Genomic DNA, 27,368 nt, shown 5'->3' with positions numbered 1-27,368 from the left:
CTCATGCTCCTTATCATTATTCCTTCCGCACCCATTTTCTTTATCCATATTCCTTCAGCACCCAATCTCTTTATAGGTATTGTTATTCCTTCCGCACACATTCTGTTTATCCTTACTCCTTTTGCACTCGATCTATTTATCTTTACTTCTTTTGCACCCAATCCATTTATCCTTACACCTATTGCACTCAATCTATTTATCCTTACTCCTTTTGCACCCATTCTCATATCCTCACTCCTTTTGCACCCAATCTATTTATCCTTAATTCTCTTGCACCCAATCCATTTATCCTTACACCTATTGCACCCAATCCATTTATCCTTACTCATTTTGCACCCAATGTATTTATCCTTACTCCCTTTGCACCCAATGTATTTATCCCTACTCCTTTTGCACTCAATATCTTTGCCCTATTTACGCTCATTCTCTTTATTCTCACTCCTTCCGCACCCATTCTCTTTATCTTTACACCTTTCCCACTCATTCCATTCCTACGTTTGGTGATTATTCCCTTCTCAGCCGTTGCTTTCTTCGATTATACCGCCACCCCTTCCGTCTCTACGAAAAAAATTCCTTTTTGTCCTCCAAGTGGAAACATATTGAATCCAGACACGGAAGAGGAGTCAGCCATGCGCAGTCCTGCTCTGTGGGGAAGTGTTGTCTCGGGGCGGGAGGGAAGCGCCAGAAGAGGTAGTTAAACTTTATTGCCCTCTTCCCATTGGCCAGGCGCCGGAAACACGTGACCTCGGCTTCCCGCCCACTGCGCCCGACGGCATCGTGTGCCGAGAGAGGAATGCGAGGGCAGTGATCGTGTGTGTGTGTGTGTTGATAGCGGAGGCAGGGAGGCGGACGAGAATCGAGTAAGTACGAATATCCTGGGAAAGTTTTCTGTTTCGCGCTGACTGACGGCGAATTCTTTCGTTACTGCGGCTATCCTGAGCGTTAGTCTACACGGTAAACAATTTAACTGTTAACATTGGATTTTTTGTTTGACGCTTGTGCCGCGGATGATAAAATGTGTAACTTATTGTGCATTTAGCGGTACATTTTGATTCTTTTCCCTTCTCTTTAATGTTTATTAGGATGATGTGAGAGCATGGCATGTGAGCACCCCTTCCATTTCATCTGATCATTCATCCTCATCGTCGCGATTAGCTAAGTAACTCCAAAATGCATGAAATAGAGTACACACAGAACCCAAAACGTGTCACACATATCTTAAGTCCAATAACACATTAACGTGCATAAACTGCAAATGGTGCACTTTTTGGTGGGTGAAAATACACACAGAAATGCATAAAAGGATACTTTTATCAGATCCTGTTCCGTGCGATACACTAAAATGCATCAATCGGGAATATCAGACAAGATCTTCTCAAAGATAACAAAAGATTAGATAAAGATGAATGGCATGTTTAACTGGGTTAATTAATGCATTAAAAGTACATCAGCCTTACTTTGATGCATTTCGAGTTCTGTGTTTTCAGTTTTCTTTGAAGTTATCCTTGCATTTTCCTAGAGGGGCTAAGTAGCCTAATACCACGTGAACAAATTGAAACGAAGAAATAAACATTTCGTTGGTATTCTCGATTAGTGTTGCCCACGAGACGAGACTTTGGCCTGTCTCGTCTCGTGGAAATGCTGTGAAATGCTGTCTCGTCTCGAAAATATTCGTTTGTCAAAGGGACACATGATCAATCTCGTCTCATCTCGAATTTTTAAAAGCCTGTCCCGTCTCGTCCCGTGGGCAACACTATTCTCGATGTAATAGCGTAGCATGCCTCTAAGCCGAATCCTTGGTAAGGTATGTATATTTCTTTACATTCTATATAAAAAGAAAGAAACAACTCTATTGTACCTGGAATTTCAACCCACATCCCTTGGATTCACAGCAGCTACGCTAACTACTGCACCACGGAGAACATCTAGCGTATATTGTAAAATTACAGAAATAAATTCTATTGGATTCGATTGTCATATTCACGTCCTGTGAAAGGTTATTTCATTTAGACTTCTACGATCTGGTGGTTAACGTCACCTCATTATGAATTCTTATAATCATGATTAACTTGTACTTTGTAGTATGTGTTTTTAATTGAAGGTTTTCAGGAACTTCCATGCCAAATCAGCTACCAGTCAGTCACTTTCTCTATCCTTTTTCACAAGAGAATATGCAAATGTTCAGATTTACATTACAATAACTTTATTCTTTTAGTTATCAACACCTCTTATCTCTTTTCACATAACCTCCTATTGCCGTTCTCGCTATTCCTTCCTTCTCTCTCAAATCATCTTTTGTCCCAGAGAGATTTTCCTAAATTTACTAAGTCTGCGCCACACTTCACATGTCACATTTTTCCGTGTATCCAACCCCTGTGCCCAAATTACATTGGATGGTATTTTTACAAATGATATATATGCATAGTCATTGGCATCACTAATTTTCATTGTTCTAATTTTAAAAAAAATATATGTTAGCAATTTTGTGAGAAAAATTGATAAGATATAAACATGAGATATGACATAGACAGAAATATGTTTATTTCGTGTTCAGATAAGCTGATCTGGATCGATAAACACAAGTGAATGTTAATACCTTTTTTACACTATCAAAACATTACATTCATACCTTGTGAAAAAAAATATACGTTCTGAAGAAGAGATTTCATGTCAAATGCTTACAGACAAAACGAACCCGAACGACGGAAAATAACCCCTTTTATGACATGAGAGTCATGGAAAATTCCGAAAAAGCGGTAGTGAACTCAATAAAATTGAATCAACGGAGAGTTTTAGGCTCGTCATATTATTATTAGCATAGGATAATTACCTTTCCAGTTCTAATTTCAAAATTAGCCGAGTGCATTGAGTGGCCTCTACACCGAAGGTTCCAGGCTACGAACCCGGTGCGGACATGAATGTTTTTCCGTTTGTTTCCGCTCTCAAATTTCATCTAATCATCATTCATCGTCTTCGTTGAAGAAGAAGAATATGCATGTTGCGTCTACACATTTTGTAGAAAAACATGAAAAAGATTTTCTTAATACCAGTCCAAGTGAAGAACACAGAGAAGATCCACATTTTCTTCAATAACGTTTTCCGCATTACTATAATCTGTTCGGGAATAAACGATTGGAGGTGCCCTTTCAGCTGGCGCGGGAACCGCCTTTATGGTATTGACCAATGGCGTATGCTGAGTCCAAAACCTGGACTAGCTCACCATGACACGTGGTCCTTGACTATGGAGAAAGAGTGAAGTTGTCATCCCAGCAGCAGCCAGGTTGCCAACTCATAAGAATTCAGCTTGCCAACTTCAGAATCGCCAATATTTTCTTAATGAAATGAGTAAATTTATTCAATTGAAATCGATTTTTCTTCTGTATATCAATCTCTAGGCTTCAGGCTTCGCAGATAGCCTAGCTAGCCTAGAATATACGCTCCCGGCATTGACCCTCTGTTGCCGCGTTTACCTACGAAAGAACTCGCGGTAAGATAACTGTTCTGCGCTGTGAATAGACACCGGTTGCTACGATGTCTCCATTACAGGATATGGTACAGTTTCCTATCCTGTCACTCATCACTATACTCCATGACGCAACAACACTCTGGGGGTCCCATCGCCGCTGTTATCTGATTTTCTCAACCGGAGTCCGCAACATTTTATTTCCAAGTAGCTCCCCAATTGTCTTCATGATGCTGGTCAACACCGAGGGCGCCTGAGAGAGGGCACTTATCCCCTCAGAGATATCTGGAAAAAGTTCATGTAATTCGAATAATGAAATTGTAGCAGTATTTTATTATAAATAATATTGTTTTCTGTAACTTACAATTTACTGCTGTGTTCAACAAAATAATGAGAGAATATTTCCACCAGAGGCATTAGAAGCATGTTGACTGCAGCAAATAGCGTTCTGAGAGGCAAAATTTTTGGTCGGGATGGAATTGGAAACTTTTATAAACAAGTTTGGGAAATTTTCGGGACGGAAACATTTCCCGCCGCGGTGAAAATCTCGAATTCTACACACTATCCCTCCCAAGTGACTGATTTTGCACTCCTGGAATAAAATTGATAATTTCAAATATTTTACACACTTATAGAGCAGGAAATACCAAGAGTTAACCACTTTCAAATGTAATCATTTAGAATTTCTCGACTCTTCGGGATCCCGAAAAGTCTGGAAATCATTTCCCGAAGTCGGCATCTGACCTTGTCAATTTACGCACCCTCGTTTTGAATTACTTCTTTAACAGTACCCTTTGGCGCGTAAAAACACAGATCAAGAGACGTCATGTAGGAGAGCACAAAGAGACAAAGAACTCTTCAACAATAAAGTGATAGATGTTTGTGGATAGGAAGCATGGCGAACCGTGAACTCAAGCTTGAACTTGGCAACAGAACCAAGGTATTTTCAATTCAGTTTCAATTTTGGACTCTCCATCCCTGGAAAAAAAAATCCTGCGGGAGGCCTTGTTTAATACCGGGACCATCCACTGGATCCAGAACCGCTGGAATCAAAGCCGAAGCCCATCCAAGTATCTCTAGAGATACCCGTTGGATCGAACGAGTTCGATACCCGGTCGAGGCACATTGCACGGTAGTTCGAAACGCACTTTAAACTGTAGGTCCAGTCCAGATGAGCTTATCTGTGTCAAAAGTGGACTTAAAACAACAAATCAAATCAAATCAAATATCTGTAGAGAACATGCTCGTATTTATTTATTTATGATAAGCCGATAAGGTAGGTTTGTTGAACCCTCCTTCAGAAAACCTAAACAAGGACGAAATAATAGCTTTCTTGGAGGTATCACTTCACAAAAAACTTTTCTCTCTACCATAGCAAAACATAGCAAAACTGTCTCGGTGGCCGGCAGAGGGAGTTTGGTATGAAATCTCCTTTACAATCGAAATTCACTCAGAAACTATATAATGCTACAAACTTGCAATATCAATTTGGCGAAGAGAATAAATTGTGTACATTTGTAACCAGCTACCATATCTGCAAAGCACAGAAATTCAAAGAGAAATTGATTTTAAAATTATGTAAAACGTTATATGACATATTAATTATGTAACCATGTACAAGGGGTGAGTCCATAATTAATCGCAATGCAGTTTGTATCTGTATTGGCCTTGTTTTGTGGTAAGCATTACCAGGTGTGTTTTCCGCCACTCACTACTTCTCAGTCTTGTAGTTCCTTGGTCAGTTGCATTGTTGCTATTTATACGTTAACAAGTTTGCAATAAAGGGGAGTAGCCTACAACCATCATTTTTTTTGTGTGACCCAGGGACCGAAATCCATCAAAGTACAGGAACAGTCTTTTGCCGCTATGTATTGTCTGTGGATTAAAAAGTTAAAAAATGATGGCTCAAGTATTCCAGTCCTGTCGTGGGCATCCGGCTTCTTCTTCACGCGTGATCATTGAATTCTAGGAATGTTTTGTGCCGCATTATCACGAGAAAATTTTGAAACCTCGTTCTATATAAGGTTCCTTATTGAATTCTGCAAGGGGGAAAGGGAAGGTACAAAGCCAATATCGCAACCACCAAATAGCACTTGGTTTGATCACTGCGCTCGTTGGATATCCCGTGCTTTTTAATGGAAATCAAATTTTAAGAATGTTCACCGTTTCGTTCCACTAACTGTAAAACTAGTTGAGGAATTATAGTGGCGGGATGGAGCAGTGGTGGCTACAGGAATTTGAAAAAGTTTTGATGTATCTTCTCTTTTTAGAAGTCAATCGTATATTATGTCACCATTTCCAACATCCAGCTGGATTTCTTAGTAATGCCGAGTTATCGAGGAAGGGGTTGCGGAACACTTTTCAGCGGAGAAATTCTTCACACCGCATTATTGTCGCCCTTATGACAAAGTCATTTTTGACTGTTTATACTTATATTTTTATTATTATTACTTTATTTTAACTGTACTTTTTCAAGTTCTTAGTTGATATTTTATTGTATCAGAAAATATGAATTGTTTTTCAAATTCTAAATAGATTAAATTTTGATCTAATCTTAATTTTCCCATGGAAAATCATTAAAAATTGGAGATTGAAATATAGTTTTTTCAAAACATCAATTTTGTGCCTACGGGTCTTTGGCATAAGGTTTCGATAAATTGATTTGGTTGATACCGCTTTACTGCCACTTTTGACTAATCGCGAAGATGAGGATGAGTGATGATATGATGATTTTGATTAAAGAAAACTCACAAAGGAAAGGCATTTTTAAGCATCTGGACATGTTAAACATCAAATACTTCATCGCTGACGCCTCGATGTTTCGCGTGTAGTTGCGGGACGGAGTAAGCAAAGCTCATTGAATACTTGCTATCTACACTGCCTCACAGCACGCTGCATGAGCTGAATGATTTTTACTCAATATTTTCCTATGCACAGTAAATCACTCGCAAATTCATAAGTTTGAGATCTTGTTACACAAATTTTGTTTTCTTTCCAAATATCTTTGCGCAGCGCACTGGGAGATGCGTTGCGGAGCAAATGTTACACGGACGAAAGTTTCGGAACTCCAGTTCTAAAGTGTCTATTCGCTTAGTAGATAACCTCAACGAGGTTAGACATTAGGGTGCGAAATCATTTAAGACTGGTGGGGGGAGAAAGATCATAATCTACAAACCCCCCCTCCCCACAAACATACATATAAATTAGATTTCATAGTTATTATTGTTTTGCATTCTTTATTTATTGTGCGTATTGATATAGATGTGTTAATGATCTCTTGAGAGAGAAAAAGCTTTGAACACTCACAACTTAACTAATTTGTGTATGTTTTCGATATTATTCATGGTACAGTACCTATATTTGAAATTAAAAGTAATTGCTTATCTTTTGTTTGTTGTTGTAACAAAAACTCTCTCCCCCCGGGGAATTTTTGGTGGGAGATTTTTGAGGCCAAGATTGTTGGTGGGGGGAAATCCCCCCGTTCCCCCAGGATTTCGCACCCCGTTAGACATACAGAATTATGCAGTTGGTTAGAACAGGATACCAAGTTGTTAGTTCAGAGACTGCGGCATAGGAAGCTCCTATCTCAATATGGCAACCACAGAAAATATTACATACGGTTTCTTCTCTTCGGTTGAATTCTGGTTCTCGTGTAGATATACCGAAAGAGACCATATATTCACATGGAAACATCGCATTTCTCGAAGAAAATGTAATTATAAGTAACACTAGTCCTAAAATGATCATATTGTAAATTTCGATCCTTAGTGACGCTTCTAAAAATGTCGGTTGAAGCCATAAATCCATCTATCTAGCATTTTCCCAGTTCATAGACGTGGTTAAGTTTGCATTAAAAACATGTCCTATTTAACAATATATTTATCTGCTCCACGTTTCAATTGTTGAAAGCATAGTCCGGGTCGCGATTGTTAAAACCCGTTGCATGGAAGCCTGTACAGGTCCATGCTCAGTTGATAGAATCAAAATCGCTGGTATTTTGAGTCATATTTCAAGATTAAGCGGATGTCAATGTTGCCAAACGTGCAGGAAGCTGACCAACTAGCACCAGAGATGGCGTCGGTGGAAGATTTGCATCTGTCGCGGAAGAACCACGCGCAGAGATACCGCACTGCTCCAGGGGCGAAGGACACGCCATCTTGGACACAATATCAGAAGCACCACTACATGGATGGAAATTGTGCCATGAGAGCAGAGAGGAAAGTGGGAAGGAAGGGGAAGATCTACATTGAAGAATGGAAAGTGGCTGATACACTGGATGTGCCAAAGTTCTGGAGAAGAAGTGGATCAGACTTTGCAGAAACAAAAGACTCTGCTTCAAAATGCAAAGAGCTTCTCCTCAATTGGAAATGAAAGAGAGTAAGTTGAAAATTGGAGGAATCTTTGCACAGGAAGACGCGTGAGTAAACCTCTTCCTGCCTGAGGAAAGTCAGGAAAGCAGATTTGGACTGGAGCTTGAAATGTGACCTGGCCAAGAAGATCCACGCAGCTGGCAACGAGATTACTGCAAAATTTGACGAACATTTGTGTGGATTAGAAACCTCGGCTGAAAAGTTCATTTGGAAAATTTCGCCAAGAGGCAGCAGTTACTAGCGAAAAATACGTGCCTCACTTTGGAAAAATTGCTTCGTGAAGAGCTTACATCAATTGTGTCTGCTTCCACTCAGAAGAAATCGAAATTCTATTCTGTGATTTGTAACTTCATATCTTGCATTCTGTTGTGATGTTTTCAACTGGCTACCAACAAACTGTAACTACCTGATGTGGACAACGTTTATCTGCTATAACGTTATGACTGAGACTTCAGCCGCTAATGCGGTATCTACCTGGATGTGAGATATAAATAGTCAGGTTAGGGATTGTAAATAGTTGTGTTAAGGACTGTAAATAGTTAAAATAAGGTTGTAAATATTAGATTAAGTTCGGAATAAGCATCGTGTGTGCAACCCAATCTCGATATGTGGCCAATTTTAAGTCATTATTGAACTTAAAGCAGCCAAACAGATCTTTGACAAGTATTCCTTTCAATTCTGTAGAAGGTAGAACACTAATGCATTATCATAAACTGGAAGTGAGGAAGTGAATTGACTTTGTAGCGTAACTCTGAAGACAGTTTATATGATGATATGAGGTACTTGCATTGTAAAGGACAAAAAAATGGCGATTTGAATTCCTGAGACAAAACAGTCTAAACTTCAGTAAACTGATCGCAGATCTAAATCAGAATGAACGATTAAAAGAAGTAAGTTGAAAGAAAAGCGACAGAGAGACTTTAAGATCGTAAATGTCTCAACGTAGTCGACACCACGCGAAGAACCAAACATTAAATAAAATTGCATTGTAATTGAAATCTAAGAAATGCGTTTCTTTTCTTTAAATTTTACAGTATCTGCTTACACAAGGATAAAACAGCCGCCGAGGTGGCTGATCTTGCCATTCATTCTCATCGTTATTGTTAGTTGAAAGGAAACGACACAACGATTAAGTACAAGGTCCAAATTAAGATTATAGAAAAGTAGCTGAACTTGGAACACAATGCAAAGGTCTATTATTTGTAGTTATTAAACCAGTAGTATTCTCGTATTATCAGTTTATAAATTGCACAGAGCTCTTCCACAAATCGATTTAAATTTCTTCTTCTTGTAGATGCTCGTGCCCAAGGTCAATTGAGCGTTACTCCCCCCCCCCCCCAAAAAAAAGGTTTTTAATCACGACAGCGTGTCTATTACTATTCTTTTACTGAAAGTCACAGTTTAGCTTTACTAAACACTACTCGATCTGACCCCCTCCAAAATTCCTCCGTTTCTCCATCTAAAGGATTAAATAGGGTACACTGGAACAAGCCGCGCCAAGAGCCAATACCCAGGCACTCCCCGTGCGCATGTCTATGGTAAAATATCAGTACTATGCCAAGAAAAATTAAGTGGAAAATATCCTGTTGTCTTGGCTCGGTGAGTTGTTCATTTATAGAATGGTGTCCTTTTTTAATCCACAAGGCTGCAAGATTTTCGACAAGGAAATCTTTGATAACTGATAAGGGTATTAATACTTTCCTAGTATTAAAATTAAATAATGAAAATATAATTGTTTTCGTATTTGTTCTGTAATCGATGCTGGCAAGAATTACTTAGATTTAGAAAATACGTAGAACTCTGATGGATAGATAGCTTTGAAGGACAGTACCAAAGAAAAATTAAGGACATTACTACTTATATTAATATGCATAAAATATTAATCAGGAACTGTACTTTCGTCAACTGCATCTAATATCCTTTCTTGTTATTAGATAAATATTCAATACATTATCTATTTGATATTAATTTCCTTGCCAAAGCAATTGTTTCATACAAATTTTGGCGCTCTTAGCTACATATAATCTAGATAATGAATACGTGATCTTATATCTCTATTCTTATCAAGGACGCCCGCAGAGGGGGCCAGGGGGGTTAGAGATTTCTTGAAAGACTTCATATAATTCAAATTTTGAAATTGTAGCGTGAAAACATGGACGATGGGTGACGTGAACGAAAGCAGATTAAATGCCTATGCAAATTATCCTATTGCTGTGGATGCTTTATGAGAATTCTCTTAACTGGTGGAAAGCATCACACCACCTTTCCCACACATTAAGCACAGCTGCCCGCATGAGAAAAAATACCTGTAGGCGACCTTGATTCTAATACCATGTTTTTACCTATTCATCTTATAATAACCATACAATATTAATTAATATACATGTTTTAATTAATATAATTTAAATTATTATTGTTATTATTATTTCTAGAGTAGAGTCTCGGATACTAAGTCTCGATTTTACAATAGCTCGTCTCGTTTTCGCTCTTGTTTCGGAGAAGGGGCGTACAGACTCGGAAAGGATTACGAACCACTGCCGCGAGATTAAGTGACTTAACAAGTCGCGGCTAAAACCTCCAGAAAAAAAAAACGGGTGTAAAAGTAATCTTGGCTAAGAAAATAACCGACTGAAGTTATCGGTCCCCCGCTCTCTTCGGCGGAAACCGGGATCCAATCTATGCGTCCACGGATTTTACAGGATTAGTGACTTCATGCTCACGCATCGCTAGCCTCTGATGGCTTTTCTGCTGGTGGGGACTGGCGAATTAACATTCTATTCCCTCGTCCCTCGGATTATCACCGAAACGGTTGCCTGCATTATGAGCAGCTCATCCGCAGAAAAATTGTAGGCACGCTTTATTGATCTGTAATGCTCTATTTTATTTCATCACTGAAAGGGGGAGGTTTTGTAACGGTATTTATTTACTGATTGGGGCAAGGGGTGTTTTTTTTTCTTTTTCGAGGGAAGTGCAGATGAACGATGCTGAGTGGTGAAGTGTTGCAGTCAGGGTGCGCAATCATTGAAGGCTTTAGTTGCATACTCTTCTGTAGCACATTTGTATGTCTTGTTTTAATAGGAATTATAACAATAGAGACATGGGGGATAAGGGGGGGACCTTATTTTAATGGTCGCTCATGGCCTTTGTTCTTCTGTTATATTTTGTTTCGTAAATATCACTTATGAGCGGTTAGGAAGTCGTAGTTTATTAATAAATAAGGGAATAATTAGATATATATATATACCTAGATTGGTTTTGTGGTGATTTATATTAAGAGTTACTAGTATAGCAGCTCCACAAATTATTATGGTATTATAATGTTATTCAATATAAAAGTAAATTACTAAATATTTAAAAATACATTATTAATAAATACATATAAAGGAATAAATTTGCTACTTTTGCAAATATCAGATATATATATAAAGTAGCAAACTGATTCCTTTACCAAACTATAATAGTGCCGCCGTACGAACCGGTTCCCGTCACAGCCAAAATTCTGTTTCCCTGCTGGCTGCTTCGGGGAGGAGTGTTTGAGAGGTTGCCGCTTGTTGCCCAAAGATTAAGGCAGCGGTGGATAATTGGCTATTTGACCGCAAGTTCCTTCACACGTAAACGCGGCAACAGAGAGTGACTGCTTTGAAGGCGGTTCCCGCGCCGGCTAATAGGGCAGTGGGACAGTAGTTAAGGGTGTTAAAATTTACGGAATATTTTAAATAGTCCTATCATGTTTAAGTTTTTGTTCAGTTTTTGCTTTCTATTAATATAAATCAATTAGGGCCTAAGTTTCTTAGATATATTTGTTTTGTATTCTTGTTTTACATTCATTGTGGGTGTATCGTTATTGGTGTAGATCTGTTAATGATCTCTTGATAAAGAGAGAGAGGGGGAGAATGCATTCAACAGTCACAACCACACTACATTGAATGTATTTTCGATATTATACTTAGGAAAGTAATTTGAAGTAAAAACTAATTGGATATATTTTGTTAAAATAACAAAAACTTTCCTCCCGGAGGTCACGATTGTTGATGAGGGAGGAAATTCCCAGTCTTCTCCCCCAGGATTTCGCACCCTGGTTGCAGTGAAGTTGTGGACAAACTTAAGCACAATAACAGTCTTCTCTTAGCATTAGAAGACCTTTATTTTCCGATATTGCTAGTTTCTGCGCAAAATATCTGAAAATAAGTTAAGTATAAGTGGATTGAGGCGTTACTTAACTGCATTAGTATTTGTAACGGAAATGTAATTGTTTAAAAGTAATAATTATTACGTTACGTTATTTTAATTGAGGTATCTTGCTAAATTCAAAACGGCTACTAGATTTTGTAAACACCAAAACTTGATTTCTGAGAAATTAAGTTTTACTTTTCCAAAAACACTCACATTGTAAGTAATGTTATTATATTTTACTCCTACATTTACTATTCTTTGTATAATTTTGTATCTCCTTCATTATGAATAAATTCATTTTTTTTTAATATGGTTCATTTGAAATTTTTTAGATGTCTCTCTGCACTATATGACAAAGAAACACATTACTAACGAGGGTATCTTCTAAGTAAATAAAAGTAATGCAGTAAAGCACTACGTTACTTTTGGCTAGATTATAACGTTACTTTTGACCAAAGCAAAGTATTGCGATACTGTTTTAGCACTAACTTTCAGTTTCTGATTAGATGTCACTCTGCTTAACTCACAAAATAAATTAGTCATTCTACTCAATGCAAAACAAAATTTAACAAATCCAAATACTTTATGGTGATTATACTTATAATACACAAAATGTTCTTTTCTATAATTATCAAGGCATGTAGTAGCTTTCGATTGATATTCTTGATAACAAAAAAATATGCACAGGAACAATTTTGAGAGCAATTATGCTCTCGGTACTATAGCATACTTTAACCAATCCAAATTTATCCCTATTTTTGACATTTCGGCTTAAGTCCAGATATCACTGTTTGAAAAATTCTAAGTTTGATTTGATTTGATTTGATTTGATTTAGTTTATTTTACTTCGCGTTTTGTGCCTCTTGGCTAATTTGCGAAGATGGGGATGAGTGATGAAATGATGAAATTGATGAATGGACATTCACAAACAACCAAGCCCGACCGGGATTCGAACCCGGGACCCTTGGCGTCGCAGCGCGATGTGCTAACCACTCGGCCACAGGGTCGGGCATTCTAAGTTTGACATGTATTTCAGATGCAGTGGTAGAAAGTAAAATTTATATATTTTGACTGTAGTACAACGATCTAAGTTTGCAAATTTAATATATATTTGTTGTTGTTATTGAAATAGTCCAGAGACGAGATAGAATTTCAGTTGTTGTCACATGGAAGAAACTACAGAGCATGCCACAGTGGACAGTCGAAAACGTTGTTCCTCTTTTCTGCTGTCCAATAAGCCTTTCATCCCCTCTCCCCCAATTTCGCACTTATTGTAACAAGGGCTATAGCTAAACGAGAGTGCAGGATTTGGCAATACTACAATATTTTAAAGGGTTTTGAGAAAAATATATATGGTTTCATGCGGTGTGTGCCCGCATTTCCATTAAATTATTATAAAATATATGAATTATAAACATATATAGCAACAACACTGACTCATATCTTAGTATTCGTTTTAAAAGTAAAAGCATGTGTCTAACAAAACTGAGTGAATAATGTAATACATAAAATGAACACGCGTCAAGTCAATAATCACATTCAAAGTAATATGAGAAAATATTTCATTAGATTGCAACTTGATTGATAATGATAATAGTTTGTTTTTATAATGCTGCACAGCCAAAATGCATCACTTTGTCTAGATAAGATACTCACATAAGGACTATTTTGATATAGAAACGTCAATTTGAACTATAAGTTAATTGAGAAACATGTTCAAACAAATCACACAAGTCTACACTCGTAATTTCCTCTCGCACTCGTGCTTTGTAATCTAATTGCTCGAAAAAATATATCTTGATAATGTCAGTACTCACGTTTACGTCATTTCGTTTTAAATGTTTTGCAAGCACGTGGTAAAAATAAATGTGGCTTGGCAATATCTCACCCGAACCCTTTCAATAATGCTGTGCATCTATGGGAGAATTCACACTGAAGCGACAAGTGACAGGCTACACATGTTGGTTGAGCATTTCACCAATCGAATGCAGGCTTGTGCGGTCTGCCATGCTGCTACGGTGTGAAACGTTGCTTTTGATTGGCTCGTTCCCAAGAGACACGTGTCGCCTGTAACTTGTCAATTCGGTGTGAATTCTCCCTAAAACACATGTATAAAATAGATTTGAAAAGTTATGCATATTTGAGTAAAATAGCATAATACGTAATAGAGATAATTTACCGAATGTAATCAACATAAAATAATAATAAAACTATTACTTATTGGTACATTAAATTCTTTCAAAAGTCACTTCCCTTACGCCCATTACGTCCTATATTGTATTTATATCTAGTTTCAAGTGTAGTCAGCGTCGAACTGATAATAATAATAAAAATAAATATTCTGATAAAATAATTTTCGGCGTTCCTAAAAGAAAGAGAAGAGTAATTTTGCTTATAATTTTGTGTACATGTGTTGAGCTGAGTTTTAACTCCGTTTTTCTACAGATAGGCTAATCGGGACTGGGCCTATAGTTTAAAGCGGGATCCGAACTGCAAGTGGCTTTCGAACTCGGGACCCCTTGATTACAAGGCGATAGCTTTAACACTACACCATCAGGGGTCCCTTTCGCACAGATGTGAAACTGGTAATTAAACTGAATGATGAGTATAAATTAAGAGTTTTTGAAAATAATATGTTAAGAAAGATATTTGAACCTAAAAGACATAACTTGTTGAACGGAGAAGGTTGCCTAATACTGAACAACATCATCTATAGTCATCCCATGATATTATTAGCATAATAAATCAAGAAGATTTTGGTAGGCAGGTCATTTAACATGCATGAGACAGGATAGAAAAGTTGGCAGGGCACTTGTTGGGAAACCTGATGGTATAAGAGACCTTTTGGAAAGCCAAGAGGAAGATGGAATGGCAATATTAAGATGGACCTCAAGGATGGTCAGAAATAGATTGACGTTGTTCAGATCAGGAACAGATCGAAGACGTATGTTGCTAAGGCAATATCTTTTGGTTTTCAGCATGCCGGACAGTTAACTAGAATTAATTTAATCATAACACCATGAAGCCTTGTTTTCATGATATGAAAAACTCAATATGCTGACCAAGGCAGAAATTTATTTTATTATAAAACATAAACTAAACGTAACGTTTCAATCTTCAAGCCAGGTCTTCTTCAGACTCTGCACAAAGTACAAATGTAACAAGGTACAAAATTTAATATTAATACCTTTGGAATAGGCCATGGAAAATTGAAATTCTTATTTATACTGTAGCTAAGTGACACCCAGTGTTCGGAAAGGTACTTTTTTTTAAAAAAAATACTGAACTACTTCGTTAAAATGTAACTGAGTTACAGTTATTCATTTAAAAAAGTAACTCAGTTACTGGTACTTGAAAAGTCACTTTAAGTTACTTTTACAGTAACTTTCTGCTTAAAATTTTCGTGCAAATAAATTACACATAATGAATGATCAATAATTGTAATAAAATAAATACATGAAAACTTACATGTGTTTTATATTTATTTCTGGTACTGTACATAGTATGTCTTCATATATTTATATTATTACAACAAATAGAAATGATTGAACAAATAATCAGCTTTGCTTGAACGATAACCATAATCCGTGGCGCAACAGCCCCTCAGGGCCAGGGCTACCTGCTCTCACATTCACATGCCTCAGCAGAGGTGGGCGATCATCCAACCAATTAAGACAGGGTGACGTGTGGGCAGCACGACTAACCCTCGGTCGTTGTTGTAGGCTTCCGTAACCGGGTTACACGAATGGCCATCGGTGCCAGTACAGGCTAAAATCTCAGGAGAAAAGTTGTTACCCTTTCCCCAGGAGACTCGAACCAGCGCGCGTTTTGTAGACCGAGCCTAAAGCCTGACGTCTTTGACTGCATGGGACTTGTTTGAACAATATTTTAATTTGAAAAATCGTTCGTAAGCCGGCCATGCTATTTTGAACATGGTGACATTGATTCCACTTGAATCTGTTTCCTTTTCCTTCATTCCAAGCTCAACAATACGCACTTCCAACTTTTTTTCCTGTACTCTGTCCCTAGAATCTGTGGAGCACGGCCGCACATAACGAAAGAGAAGGGGAGAGAACGAGTGCGTGGAACAAATCAGATAGCGCTGAGGCAAATACCTGGTATCTGAACTCGCTTCCCCTCTAACGAGTTAATTGGTCAATTCCTCTGGAATCACCAATTGCGGAGAAATATGTTTCCGTTCGCTCCCTCCAGAGACCCCCGGAGCAGAGTATAGTATAGCTCGACTACTACTACGTTCCAAAATGAATGCAGCAATCCACCCAAAACACTGATGTTTTTGCGCACAATTAGAAATGAATTGCAAAAAAGGGATGTTCTAAATTTATAACACCATGCAACGAAGCCTATACCCTCTCCCGGTAATCGCTGGAGTAAAGCTCCTCATAGCGGCAGAGAAGGGGGGGATTGAGTGGTCAGAGCGAAGCAGTACACGATGTTCGAAGGCTGGTAACTGCATTCGCTTTCCCACCCTCCACGCAATACCGTTCTCTCTCGCTTGATCATTGGTGGAGCCGTCTCGCGTCACTACTTGCGCAGAGACTTGTTTTAGTTCTCTTTCTCCAGAGATAGATGAGACAGGGTATACCTTCCATGCCTTAGGCGATTCCTCGAAAATTCTCTCACTTTAGCATCCAGAGAAGACACATAAGGTCTTGTAGGAAACAGAGTTGCCAAATATAGCTCTTTGTCCACGTTACAAATTTTCAATTTCAGTGTCGGAAAGTAACTGTTGAGAGCGTTAGATCTATATCAAAAAGTAATTCTCTTACAGTTACTTACTTTTAACAGTAGCGAGTTAGAGTTAAAATTCCTGAAAAAAGTAACAGTTACTGGTAAGTGCGATTCTTGGAAACACTGCTGACAGCTACCGATTACAAATAGGATACTAGAACTTTATAGTTGCAACTCATTGTCCCAACCCCTCCCCCAGCTTTAACCTTTCCGACAGCGGCGACAGTTCAGACACGCGACTGGACAGCACGACACCGCCACTTGCAATTACTCACAGCAACCATTATTAATCGACAACAATGCTCCAAGCGAGACACAGGAGGCTCGGCAAGCTACTGTCTCCGGAGCGTGGTGCGTAAGAGAATCGAATCTTACGAAATCGTATCGATTTGCAATGCAGGTGCGTGGGACAATCGTGTAGCGTAACGGCCAACCCCTCATCGTCCTATTATGATCTTTTATGGCCCGGATCGGTCACGGTGGTGTAATAAATAATATTCCTTCGGGGACTTTAAATGCCTCACCCTTGTTGACTTGTACTGGCTAAACAGTTTGACCCTTGCTCTGTTGTATTGTTTCTTTTTGAAATTTCCATGAAAAGGATAGTTCGCCTCTGCATGAATTGTTTCGCGAAATTATATCCACGGGCGCCTAGTTTGAGGTTGCTACATCCCCCCTTCCCTCTATTCAGTTTAAGTTAACTAACTTGTTCTCTGGCATTCCTCAACCCGCAGGAGCAACACAACTTTCCATCCATTCCTATCAGGATTGAGCATCCAATGAGCATCGATCCCTTCAATATTTTCGAAAATCATTGAAGACTATAGAGGGAGGAAGATCTAAATTTTCACAAACACACACACACACACACACACACAAATATATATATATATAATATGATTTACATACTTATTATTAAGATATTACATGTAAAAAAGTAAATTACTAAATATTTAATATACCGGGTTATCCATTTGGGTATGGATAAAATAAAACATTAATAGAAACGTAAATGTGATAGTAGGAAAATTTTCGTGTTGGTATTTTCGTGTATGAAACATGGGAGTTTTGCTATAGTGTGTTGGCAACAATGAAATTTGAACTGATTCGTTATTGTTAAACTGGCGTTTACGAACCAGCAACGGGCTAAATGTGTCCTTTAGTATGCTAAGTGAAAAGTGTGAGAGTGTTACGCAAGTCCAACAGGAATTTCGTCGTCAGTATGGCGTGCGTAAAGTACCGAAATACGATTCCATATTGTTGTGGTATCGAACATTTGAAGAAACACAGACATAATCACCTCAGAGATGTTACACCAGACGTTGAATGAATTGAATCACCGTTATGAGTTGTGCAGAGTTCGCAATGGAGGCTATGTCGAAAACTGAAAACTGTACCAAACTGTTAGTAGTGCATAAAAATAAAAACTCCCATCTTACAGTCTTTTGTATACAATATTTCAGGTAATTACATTTGACCAAAAAAAAATTCACGTCCATTTTATTTTATCCATACCCAAACGGATCAACCTGTATATATGCATGTATATATTATATAAATAAAATATACATAAATATATTCATTGTTACTTATAATACAAAATATATTTATAAAGTAGCACACTAATTCCTTTACCAACTGGTTAAAAATGTCAATTAACATCAAAATATTTTACGTAAATAGTTTTATTATAATATTTCACGTGTATGGTTCCAACAACCCAGAAACACATTCATTCTCTTATTGTAGTTATTAACTTACAATAGGCACATAGAATAGCAATATAACAAATACATAGGCACCGTAGGCTTTATAAAGCCGAGACAAGTCTTGGGGAAAACCTTTTTATTTTTTTACATACATTGGCAATGTGAGAAAATATTTTGTATGGTTTCTGTATTATCTATTGACATGGATATAATAGCTAAACTAAAGTGGAGATTGGATCTCGAAAGTGACAAACTAGTTGAATTTAAATCTCAAAATCACAGCAGTCTTTTCTAGCTCAGTGTCTAGCACTATTAGAGGAGAGCAAGTACTAGAAAGTAACTTAACAATGTCCAGTATTGAGAGTAATGATATTTTTGTACTTCAACAAATGAAGTTCTTCGTTGGGAAAGGTTCTTCTTTTCTTCCTTCATTTTTTTCTGCCGTGAAGACCTGAAATTCTCAACTTTGGGGGACGGACCGTTTAGCAGAAGTAGATGCATGGAAGCCTTCTGGAAAATGGTGCTACAAGATTTTTACCTTGACACTGTCCTACCCAAGACGGCCGAGTGATGGATATCGTGGGTTGCTTTCCCGAGAGGAGGAGTTGAGGGGAATAAATCAAGTCCAGACCTTCGGACTCAAGTCAGGATCCACACCAAGGTTGACCTGAGATCCAGACTCCCCACCTTCGCTCCTTCTCTAATGACTCTCAGTAAGTTCCTATGATTTATACCGTCTCTTTTAATAATAATAATAATAATAATAATATTTCCATTATGGATTGTGGCGTTATTGTTGCATTATTAAGGTAGACAAGTAATTAACAGCAACATATAATTTTCGAAAGTCCATATGATTTCCCTTCTGCTCTCTCTTCTTCATCTTCGCTACGACGCCAGGGGTCCCGGGTTCGAATCCTGGCCTTGGCATGGATGTTTGTGAGTGTCCATTCAACAATTTCATCATATCATCACTCGTCCCCATCTTCGCAAATTAGCCAAAAGTGGCAGAAAAGGCGAAGTAAAATAAATCAAATCAAATCATATCAAATCAAATCTTCTTCATCTTCCTTTCATGTAATTGGTGCGAATAATTATGAAGATGTATTTTCCTGCCGCGGCGGCAGATTTTTCATGGTAGTTCCTATGCTCAGAGAACTATTGAATATGGAAGACCAATTTAATACTCTCTGTCTTGTAAGTATTGCAGGAGCGGCATTCTCCTGACATGATCGAGCCCACGTCGTGCTCATCTATTGGGCTACCCTGAAGTCTGTTAATGGCCGGAGGCAGGAATGCGGTAGCGAATAAGTTAAAATCTGTTAGAAAGCCGCTAGACTTGTCAGGGAACCTGTTAAAGGTGTGCGTAGAGAAACTATCAGATGCCTTCGCTAAGCTAAATCTCTAGTCATTATCTTTCGCGCAGCATCACAAAAGGAAGGTCGTAGCGTTACGAATTAAGGGTCTACCTTTCCCTAGCAAAGACGGCAGCATTATGGTCTCCATCTTCTTAATAATTAACTGCATAGTCTGCACTGAGTGCAGATATTCGTCATTTATTCCATGCGTGTTCCAAGTACGTTTCGCCGGTGGTTTCGTCCTTCTCCATAATTAACTATTTGGTCTGCTCTGAGCGCATATTCGTCAGTCATTCCGTGCGCATCGCCAGTTTCTTTTACCGACATTTTGACCTATTGCGTATTTTTGTTCCCAACAAAGTGTATTGTGGGTCGCTTCAATTCTGGACAATTCAGTACGTAATGCACCTGGTAAATAAAAGTGAACTTCATGTGTGATTCAAATTTGTATTTGACGATAAACATCATTTGTACTTTTGTTACTGATTTGGTATTTTCCAGCTATTTTCTCTTTCTAGATGTAAATGTATAATTATATCTATAAATATAAGTTTTTCTACATCAAGCGTAAATACAGACTATTGAATTTTGTTTCTCATGAAGCCAAATAATTTTAAATAAATACAAGTCACTGCAGACAAAATACCCAATTTGATAAATTCTTTCTACACGTGTCGAATTAGAAATAAAAAAAGCTTTGCAATTTTGTATTATTACACTTAGTGAAGCGTAAGAAAGTGGAGTGTTAGGATTCTAACGTGTTTTTTTTTTCACTATTCAATAGCACATTGATTTCAGTGCTAGTGCTCAGTGATTTTTTTAATGCTGATATTCTGTGCTCAAAGTTGAAATTGTTAGGTTTGGGATAGGTTATCTACTAAAGTCTTGGGACAGAATCGGATAGTTGGCGAGTGATGGTTCAAGATGGTGAACAATGAAACAGTTGTGTGGGATGATTTACATATATCTGGCAGCAGCCTCCGTGCCCGAGGGCGGAGAGTGGTCGGCTCACAATCCTGCATACCGAAGGTTTCAGATTCGAGCCCTGTTCTGGGTGTTCCTTTGCAAATGCCTTTTTTTAAAAAAATTTAATCGAATCATATTTTATTCTCATCATCGCGATTAGACTAAAGAGTGAGAGAAGTGAACTAAAATTAGAAAAAACACAAATTTTGCAAGCCATGATATGAAATCAGCCCAAATACTTGGAGCACCTCTGATATTGAAATCAAATCATTGAGAATGAGTGGTCCATAACTTCATTGTGTAAATGGCATCTGTGGTCAGGACCGGATTTAGTGTTGCCGTCCGTAGGCCAGTACGAAAATGCAGTCTATCCCAGACTATTTCCTGTGAAAAATGTGTGGGTGTGTATTAATAAAAAATAAATTCAGAAGTTGATTTAATTATTAACATAACTATTTTGTACCACAAACTTGGAACGACTGATAGGGTGGAAGGAAATTTTTATGCAACCCACAATTTATTGATGGTTCGATTGATTGATTGATTGAATTGCTTTATTTTACTTCGCTTCTTGTGCCACTTTGGGATAATTTGCGAAGATGAGGATGAGTGATGATATGATGAAAATGATGAATGGACATTCACAAACATCCATGCCCAGGCCAGGATTCGAACACGGGACCCCTGGCATCGTAGCGTGATGTGCTACCCACTCTGCCACGGGGGCCGGCTATTGATGGTTCGAAACCAGAGAAAACATTTTGCCAGTCACTGAGGCCTTTCTAAAACGCATTTTTAGGACCTTCAAAATAGAAACAAGGGAAGAAAAACACGGTTGAATAAAATTCTAAACAAGTGTAGTATAACGATCTCTGGCTAAAAATTGCTAACAGAACAACCGAAACAGAAAAAATGATTTGAAACTGGAACAAAAAACCGGTTTTGTGAAATGTAGCTTTTTCAAAAACTGATATCCGGTACACATACCGAGCAAAAATGTTCGGTACAACATAATAATTTTTCTATGACGCCTAAATGAGAGTTATGTTCACACTGTCGCTACAACTATTAACGAAAATATCTTGATGTTTGAAGTGAAAATAAAATAAGCGAAAGCAAGTGTCGGGATCGCATCAAAATAGGGCATTTTTGTAGCCCCACATTCGTTCGTCCTCAGGCCCTGGGCATACATCTGACTCTGATTGTGGTACATGTATATTCCTACTAAGAAAGTTAACAGCTAGGCAAGCTAAGAAACAAAGGAGAAAACTTTATTTTTCAATGGAGTTTTGGTTTTCTGGTTTTGAAAGCCAACAACAAATAAATATATTCCACTGATCAAAATCGAACATCAGCACAAAGAGGAATAAGGTACAAGTTGTTATATTTAGAAAGCTCGCTATATTTGATCCCCTTTAAGTGCTTCCAGTAGGGGAAAAAAGTAGCAGTAGTGTAGTTGGCAGAGGAGTTTGGGACGAACGGGACAAATCTTGGAAAAGTAGTGGAAAGGATCCTAGATAGTTCTATTTGAATGGGAAATGGTAGTTGAACACTGCCAGTGGGTTATTACACCACTCTCTCTACTCCTTCCACGGATCGTTTCCTCTCTTCATCCAGTTTCGTTTTTGTCTGAATTCTCGTCTTTCCGCACCAGAATTGCCGAATTACCAGAATTCATGCATTTGACGTATTTTTTTAGGAATCCTCGGCTAAACAGAGGGTTTTTTGACTCCACTTAGTACGCCACTAGAGGGTGCCTATGTTAATGGCTATGAAATTAGCAAGCTGGCTCGGTTCTCGAACACAATGTAGCAGTGTTCACGCAACGAACAACCAAAATAAAAAAAGTTCCGTCCGTAAGCGGGTTAAATCGAAATATTTGGTTTGTTTTGAGAAGGAAGGTGGATAAAGATACGAGGAGGAGGGAGATAAATAAATAAAATAACAAGTGAAAGGAAGATAATAATACGCGCCCACACATGCACAACAATTGAAAAGGAACACGGAAAAGAAACAGAAGTGAGACAGAAGAGAGACGAAGAGAAATGAGGGGAAAAAAGAAGTGAGACAGAAGAGAAAGAGACAGGAATAAAGAAGTGATACAAAGAGAAAGAGAATGAAGGGAAATAAAGACGTGAGACAGAAGAGAAAGAGGGAGGAATAAAGAAGTGATACAAAGAGAGAGAATTAGAAGGAAGGGAAGTAGAGAAGTGAGACAGAAGAGAAAGAGACAGGAATAAAGAAGTGATACAAAGAGAGAGAAAGAGAAGGAAGGGAAATAAAGAAGTGAGACACATGAGAAAGAGACAGGAATAAAGATCTGATACAAGGAGAGATTGATTGATTGATTTGATGTTTTAAGTCCACTTTATGCACAGTAAGGCTAATCGAGACTGGGCCTATAGTTCAGAGTGGGATCCGAACCACTACGTGGCTCCAATACAAGGAGAGAGAAAGAGAAGGAAGGGAAACAAAGAAGTAAAACAGAAGAGAAAGACGGAGCAAAAGAAGAAAAGAGAGATCAGGAGAGAAAAAATAGATCAGAGATGATCAAAAAGAGATTGAGTAAGAACAAAGTTTTCAGAACAGAAAGTCAGGAAGATAGAAGAAATGAAACCAAAGAGATTATAAATAAAAATGGGGAAGAAAACAATAATTGGACAATTTTTCCTTATGCCAGGAATCAAGTACTACTACTCCGCATGAGCAATTATCCCATCTGTTTCGTACGAACGAATTATTCCTTCACCTCTTAGCCCATAACTAGACTACAGTGTATCAAGAAAAGTTTGACGAATTAGAGAGCAGAAAGAAAGTAACTAGAAAAAAGAACAATGAAATTCCAAAATCTGACACTAAACACCAAACGAGAGCAATACTTAGGCAAGCATTGCAACATTGAAAATTGAAACCTTGACAGGAGCAATGATGAAACGGCGGCACCAGTTATAGGAAAATTAGCTTTATGAGAACCTGGCATATGTCCTTAAGGGCTAATTGTTATTATATGACCAAGGAGAGGACAGGGTATCATTTTCCTTTATTGCCTTGAGGAATTATGTCTCCCCATTTGGCTGTACGCAAATTGATTTCGTCCACCAGCGGGTTACTCCACACAGATAGCATCATGGGAGAAAAACAACGTAACGAGCAATGTTGCCAAATCGGCTTAGTAAGGAAGAGCCAAATCTGTGTGCGTGTGTTTCTTCTCTGTTGATGGAGTTGTAAGTGGGATCTCCGCCTGCCAACCATTACTACATGCAAGGACGTTATTCAAAACAATTTATTTCTATCAGTTTTTTGTGATTTGTTTCTTACATGAACTGCAACAGCGTAATAGTAAAGAAAAACTCTGAAGAAACGTAAGTTCTCGGTTATTACATGGGAAGTGACCTAATATGTTAATTACTAAAAAATCGTTCTCAGAACAATGTAGAACATTGGCTTGGCGTCACCAGATAATTCCTCTCGGGTGCGCTCAAGGTGGGCACAATATTTTGAGGTGCGCTCTGCTTGAAGTGAGAGGTGCTCAAATTTCCTCCCGATTGTTCTTTCGTTTCTCTCTCTCTCTTTCTCTCTTTCTTCTTTCTTCTGCTTTTATCACATTTTTTCTCTAAATTTTCGTTTTTCTTCATTTGTTTCCCCATCTTGTTCTCTACATCTTTCTTTCTACCTACGTATCTCCATTTCCATCCTCTCTTCTTTCTTGTGCTGTTTATAGCTTTCTTTTTATTATTATATTGTTGTTTTATTTTATTTCTTCGTTTCTCTATCACTTTCTTCGATTTCTCATTTTTCTTCTTTTTCTCAGGCTTCATACATTTGTATATGATTTGGGTGAGCAGGGTTAAGTGGGCTAACACCACTTAACGGTGGGCTTTGAGCTCAATTTCGCCCTTGGTGGAGAACGTGAGATTCACAGAAACATTGCTTTAGGGATATTTCTTTTTACTTTTCCAGAGACGATTAGGCTATTATTATGAATTGTATGTGCATTTATCTCTCATTCGCAGCCCCATATGAGCCTCTCCGTCAACTTGAAATTCTGACGTGCACTTTCTGACAATAATGGCTAAAACGACTGGATATTGATCTAGGTTATTCCATTCGAGGTTACACACTTCCTTGTTGAGTTGTGTGACAAAGAACCAGATCTAGCGCCAGAAGATCGAAGCTGGCATCCCTGATAGCAGGGAACCTCGCAGTCTTAATAGCGCCCGCTTAATTATTAATAGAGGCCCCATGAAGTCGATGTCAAACGAACACGTAGCATTAAACATTATGTTAGTGTGTCGCAGAGTGTTCCCGCCTTCTCTCGTACTGCACTGAATATGAAATCAGCTGCGTATTACTCTTTTGCATCATGATTATTGTTTCATTTGTTGCCGGGACATTGTTTATGTCTCCGTGCCATAAGAAAATTGATTGGTGTTTGCAACACAACACTCATTTTAGGTCTTCCATACTTTGGTTGCGGAAAGCGTTAATTTAAAAGGAAGGAAAACAATTGCGAAACGACCACATTCAATTTATTGTTGCTGCCAAGATCAAGCACCATCTTTAAGGGCAAAGTGTACTGCGTATTTCTACATTAAATAGCAATGGTGTCTCTTCTTGAGACACGTACTTTTTGCAGGAACTGAAAATTGAGCAACGTACATTGTTCGTGTCCAAATGGTTAACGTGCAGCATTTTGTAACTAATTCGCGTTTGGACACGAGTTGAGCAACCAGTCACGCAGAGTCTGCGCTGTGACTACTCCTGTGTGTGTGTGGTTTGATGTGTATATCTCTATTCACAATAACACTACAACTATAGACTGGCATCATGTACACTTTGTGTCAGATGATGACTCAGAAGTATTGTCAGATAATTATCTGCTTGTTGTCATGGAGTGGCGGAGATTAAGTGGGCGGGCCGGGGCGAATGCAGTTGCCCCCCCCAACTTTTTGCCACCTTAAACTGTGCCCACCCCCATTTGTGACACCCAATCGCCACTATTATTATCATGCAAAAATAATGTTATGCTCTATTTATCTTCTAGGGAGAGTAACCTGCCTTGGCTTGACTTGTTACTTGTCTTAGTTACTTCCCCAGGCAAAATATGATGCATAACACTTCAATAACTAACTATATCGAATATGAAGGCATAGAATAACTACCATATTATTTACCATGGATATTAGGGAAAACTCAGTTCTTTAATTCTTGAATGACAGATCAGACGTTCTGTTTAAAAATATATAAAAATACTATTTATTTCGTGGCTTAAATATGTACAAAGAATTACATATGAAATAACCCCCACATAACAAATGACAAGATCCACTTTAATTGAAATACTGTAATCTATATTTAAGAGAGGTTCGTACACTGGCCTAAACCAGCAGTACTAGTTAAAAAATGTATCTAGCTTGTCACTAGCATACATGACATGTTTCTCTAATTCCCTCCCTTTCTTGATTATAATGAAAATTGCCACGCAAAAATAGACTAAACTTGAATGAAATTACAACATTTAATTATGCGCTGTTCTTGAAAATATATAAAAACAAAACTGATACGATTCTTTTTCCACCCTGTCACAGTCCCCTTAATCCCAGATTAAATAACAACCGGACACCTTGACAGTGTTGAATCTACAAATTTAAAATATTTTCGCGCAACAAAGTACTTGGCTTGTCACCAACGGATAAACATATTCTTGTAATTAAACGTGTCCCTTAATCCCCTCGGATACGACGTTCTCTAAGAATAATAAAAATGTCCACCGAAAATTAAGCGCTGGCTGGTCACCAAACGAACCAAGAAAAATTGCGTGGACTTATCTATGTATTTCGATGTAAGAAAATGGTTGATCGCTAGCCATTTGACTAGCCCCGTCACTCTACCGGCACCGAAGAACCTTCCAAAGGTCTCCTCCTCCTGCCCAAAAAAACGTAAGAATGCCAACCCCCGTTACTCAATCGATTCCCTTATATAGGCTATTCGAAAAAAAAAACAGTAAACGGAACTTTTTTCAAGCACCCTCAGGTTGAAAGGACAAGATTTTAAAACTAACAGCCTTCTGCTAGCAGGCTTTCACTGTCACGTAGGCCATCCCTACAGCAAGTTACATTGGAAACTGCTAAAAAAGAAGTATAGCTGTCACTAAAAAAAATAACATTGATCATACATAAAAACTAATAATAAAAAAGGATCTTGTAGTGATTCTATCATTACAATAAATAAGCCTTGACTCATCGGGTTTGAAATAAACAGTTACATCGGCGGAAATACTTTAAGAAAGAACACGAGAAACATTTACATCCATTATTTTCAGACATCGATCCCAGCGCTATCACGCTCTAGCAACTAGTTCGAGAAATAAACAACTGGTACATCTCTTCCGGAATTACCAGATACAGTGTCCTAAGAACTGTAAATTTTCATTAAAATGTAGCTTCTTCAAATTGTATCTTTTCTTTCATATTATAATGTTTTCTCTAGCTATTGTTAAAAAATAATAACATACACGTCAGTTTATCTTTTCCATCCAAAAGTTAGGATTAAATCAAGTAATACATAACTGTGAAAG

General features: G+C 38.0%; 1 protein-coding gene across 2 annotated transcripts in view; it reads left to right on the top strand.

Moving 5' to 3' along the window:
• Window positions 1–799: 799 nt before the first annotated feature.
• fuss (SKI family transcriptional corepressor fussel) overlaps window positions 800–27,368 on the top strand; it is a 113,400-nt gene continuing 86,831 nt past the window's right edge. The window contains exon 1 of one of the 2 annotated variants that reach the window (XM_083119812.1): window positions 800–860. Coding sequence is in view for 1 of the 2 variants with exons in the window: in XM_083119811.1 (XP_082975937.1) it covers window positions 19,171–19,180 (10 nt within the window). In the remaining variant the exon portion in view is untranslated. Of the gene's footprint in view, window positions 861–19,137; window positions 19,181–27,368 lie in introns of those variants that run through there. The other variant, XM_083119811.1, reaches the window with a different exon arrangement.

This window comes from Lepisma saccharinum, chromosome 3, assembly GCF_977018435.1.
Source record: "Lepisma saccharinum chromosome 3, izLepSacc3.1, whole genome shotgun sequence".
NCBI lineage: Eukaryota > Metazoa > Arthropoda > Insecta > Zygentoma > Lepismatidae > Lepisma > Lepisma saccharinum.
Note: the sequence above shows the minus strand (reverse complement) of the source record. Positions and strands in the feature narration are given on the sequence as shown.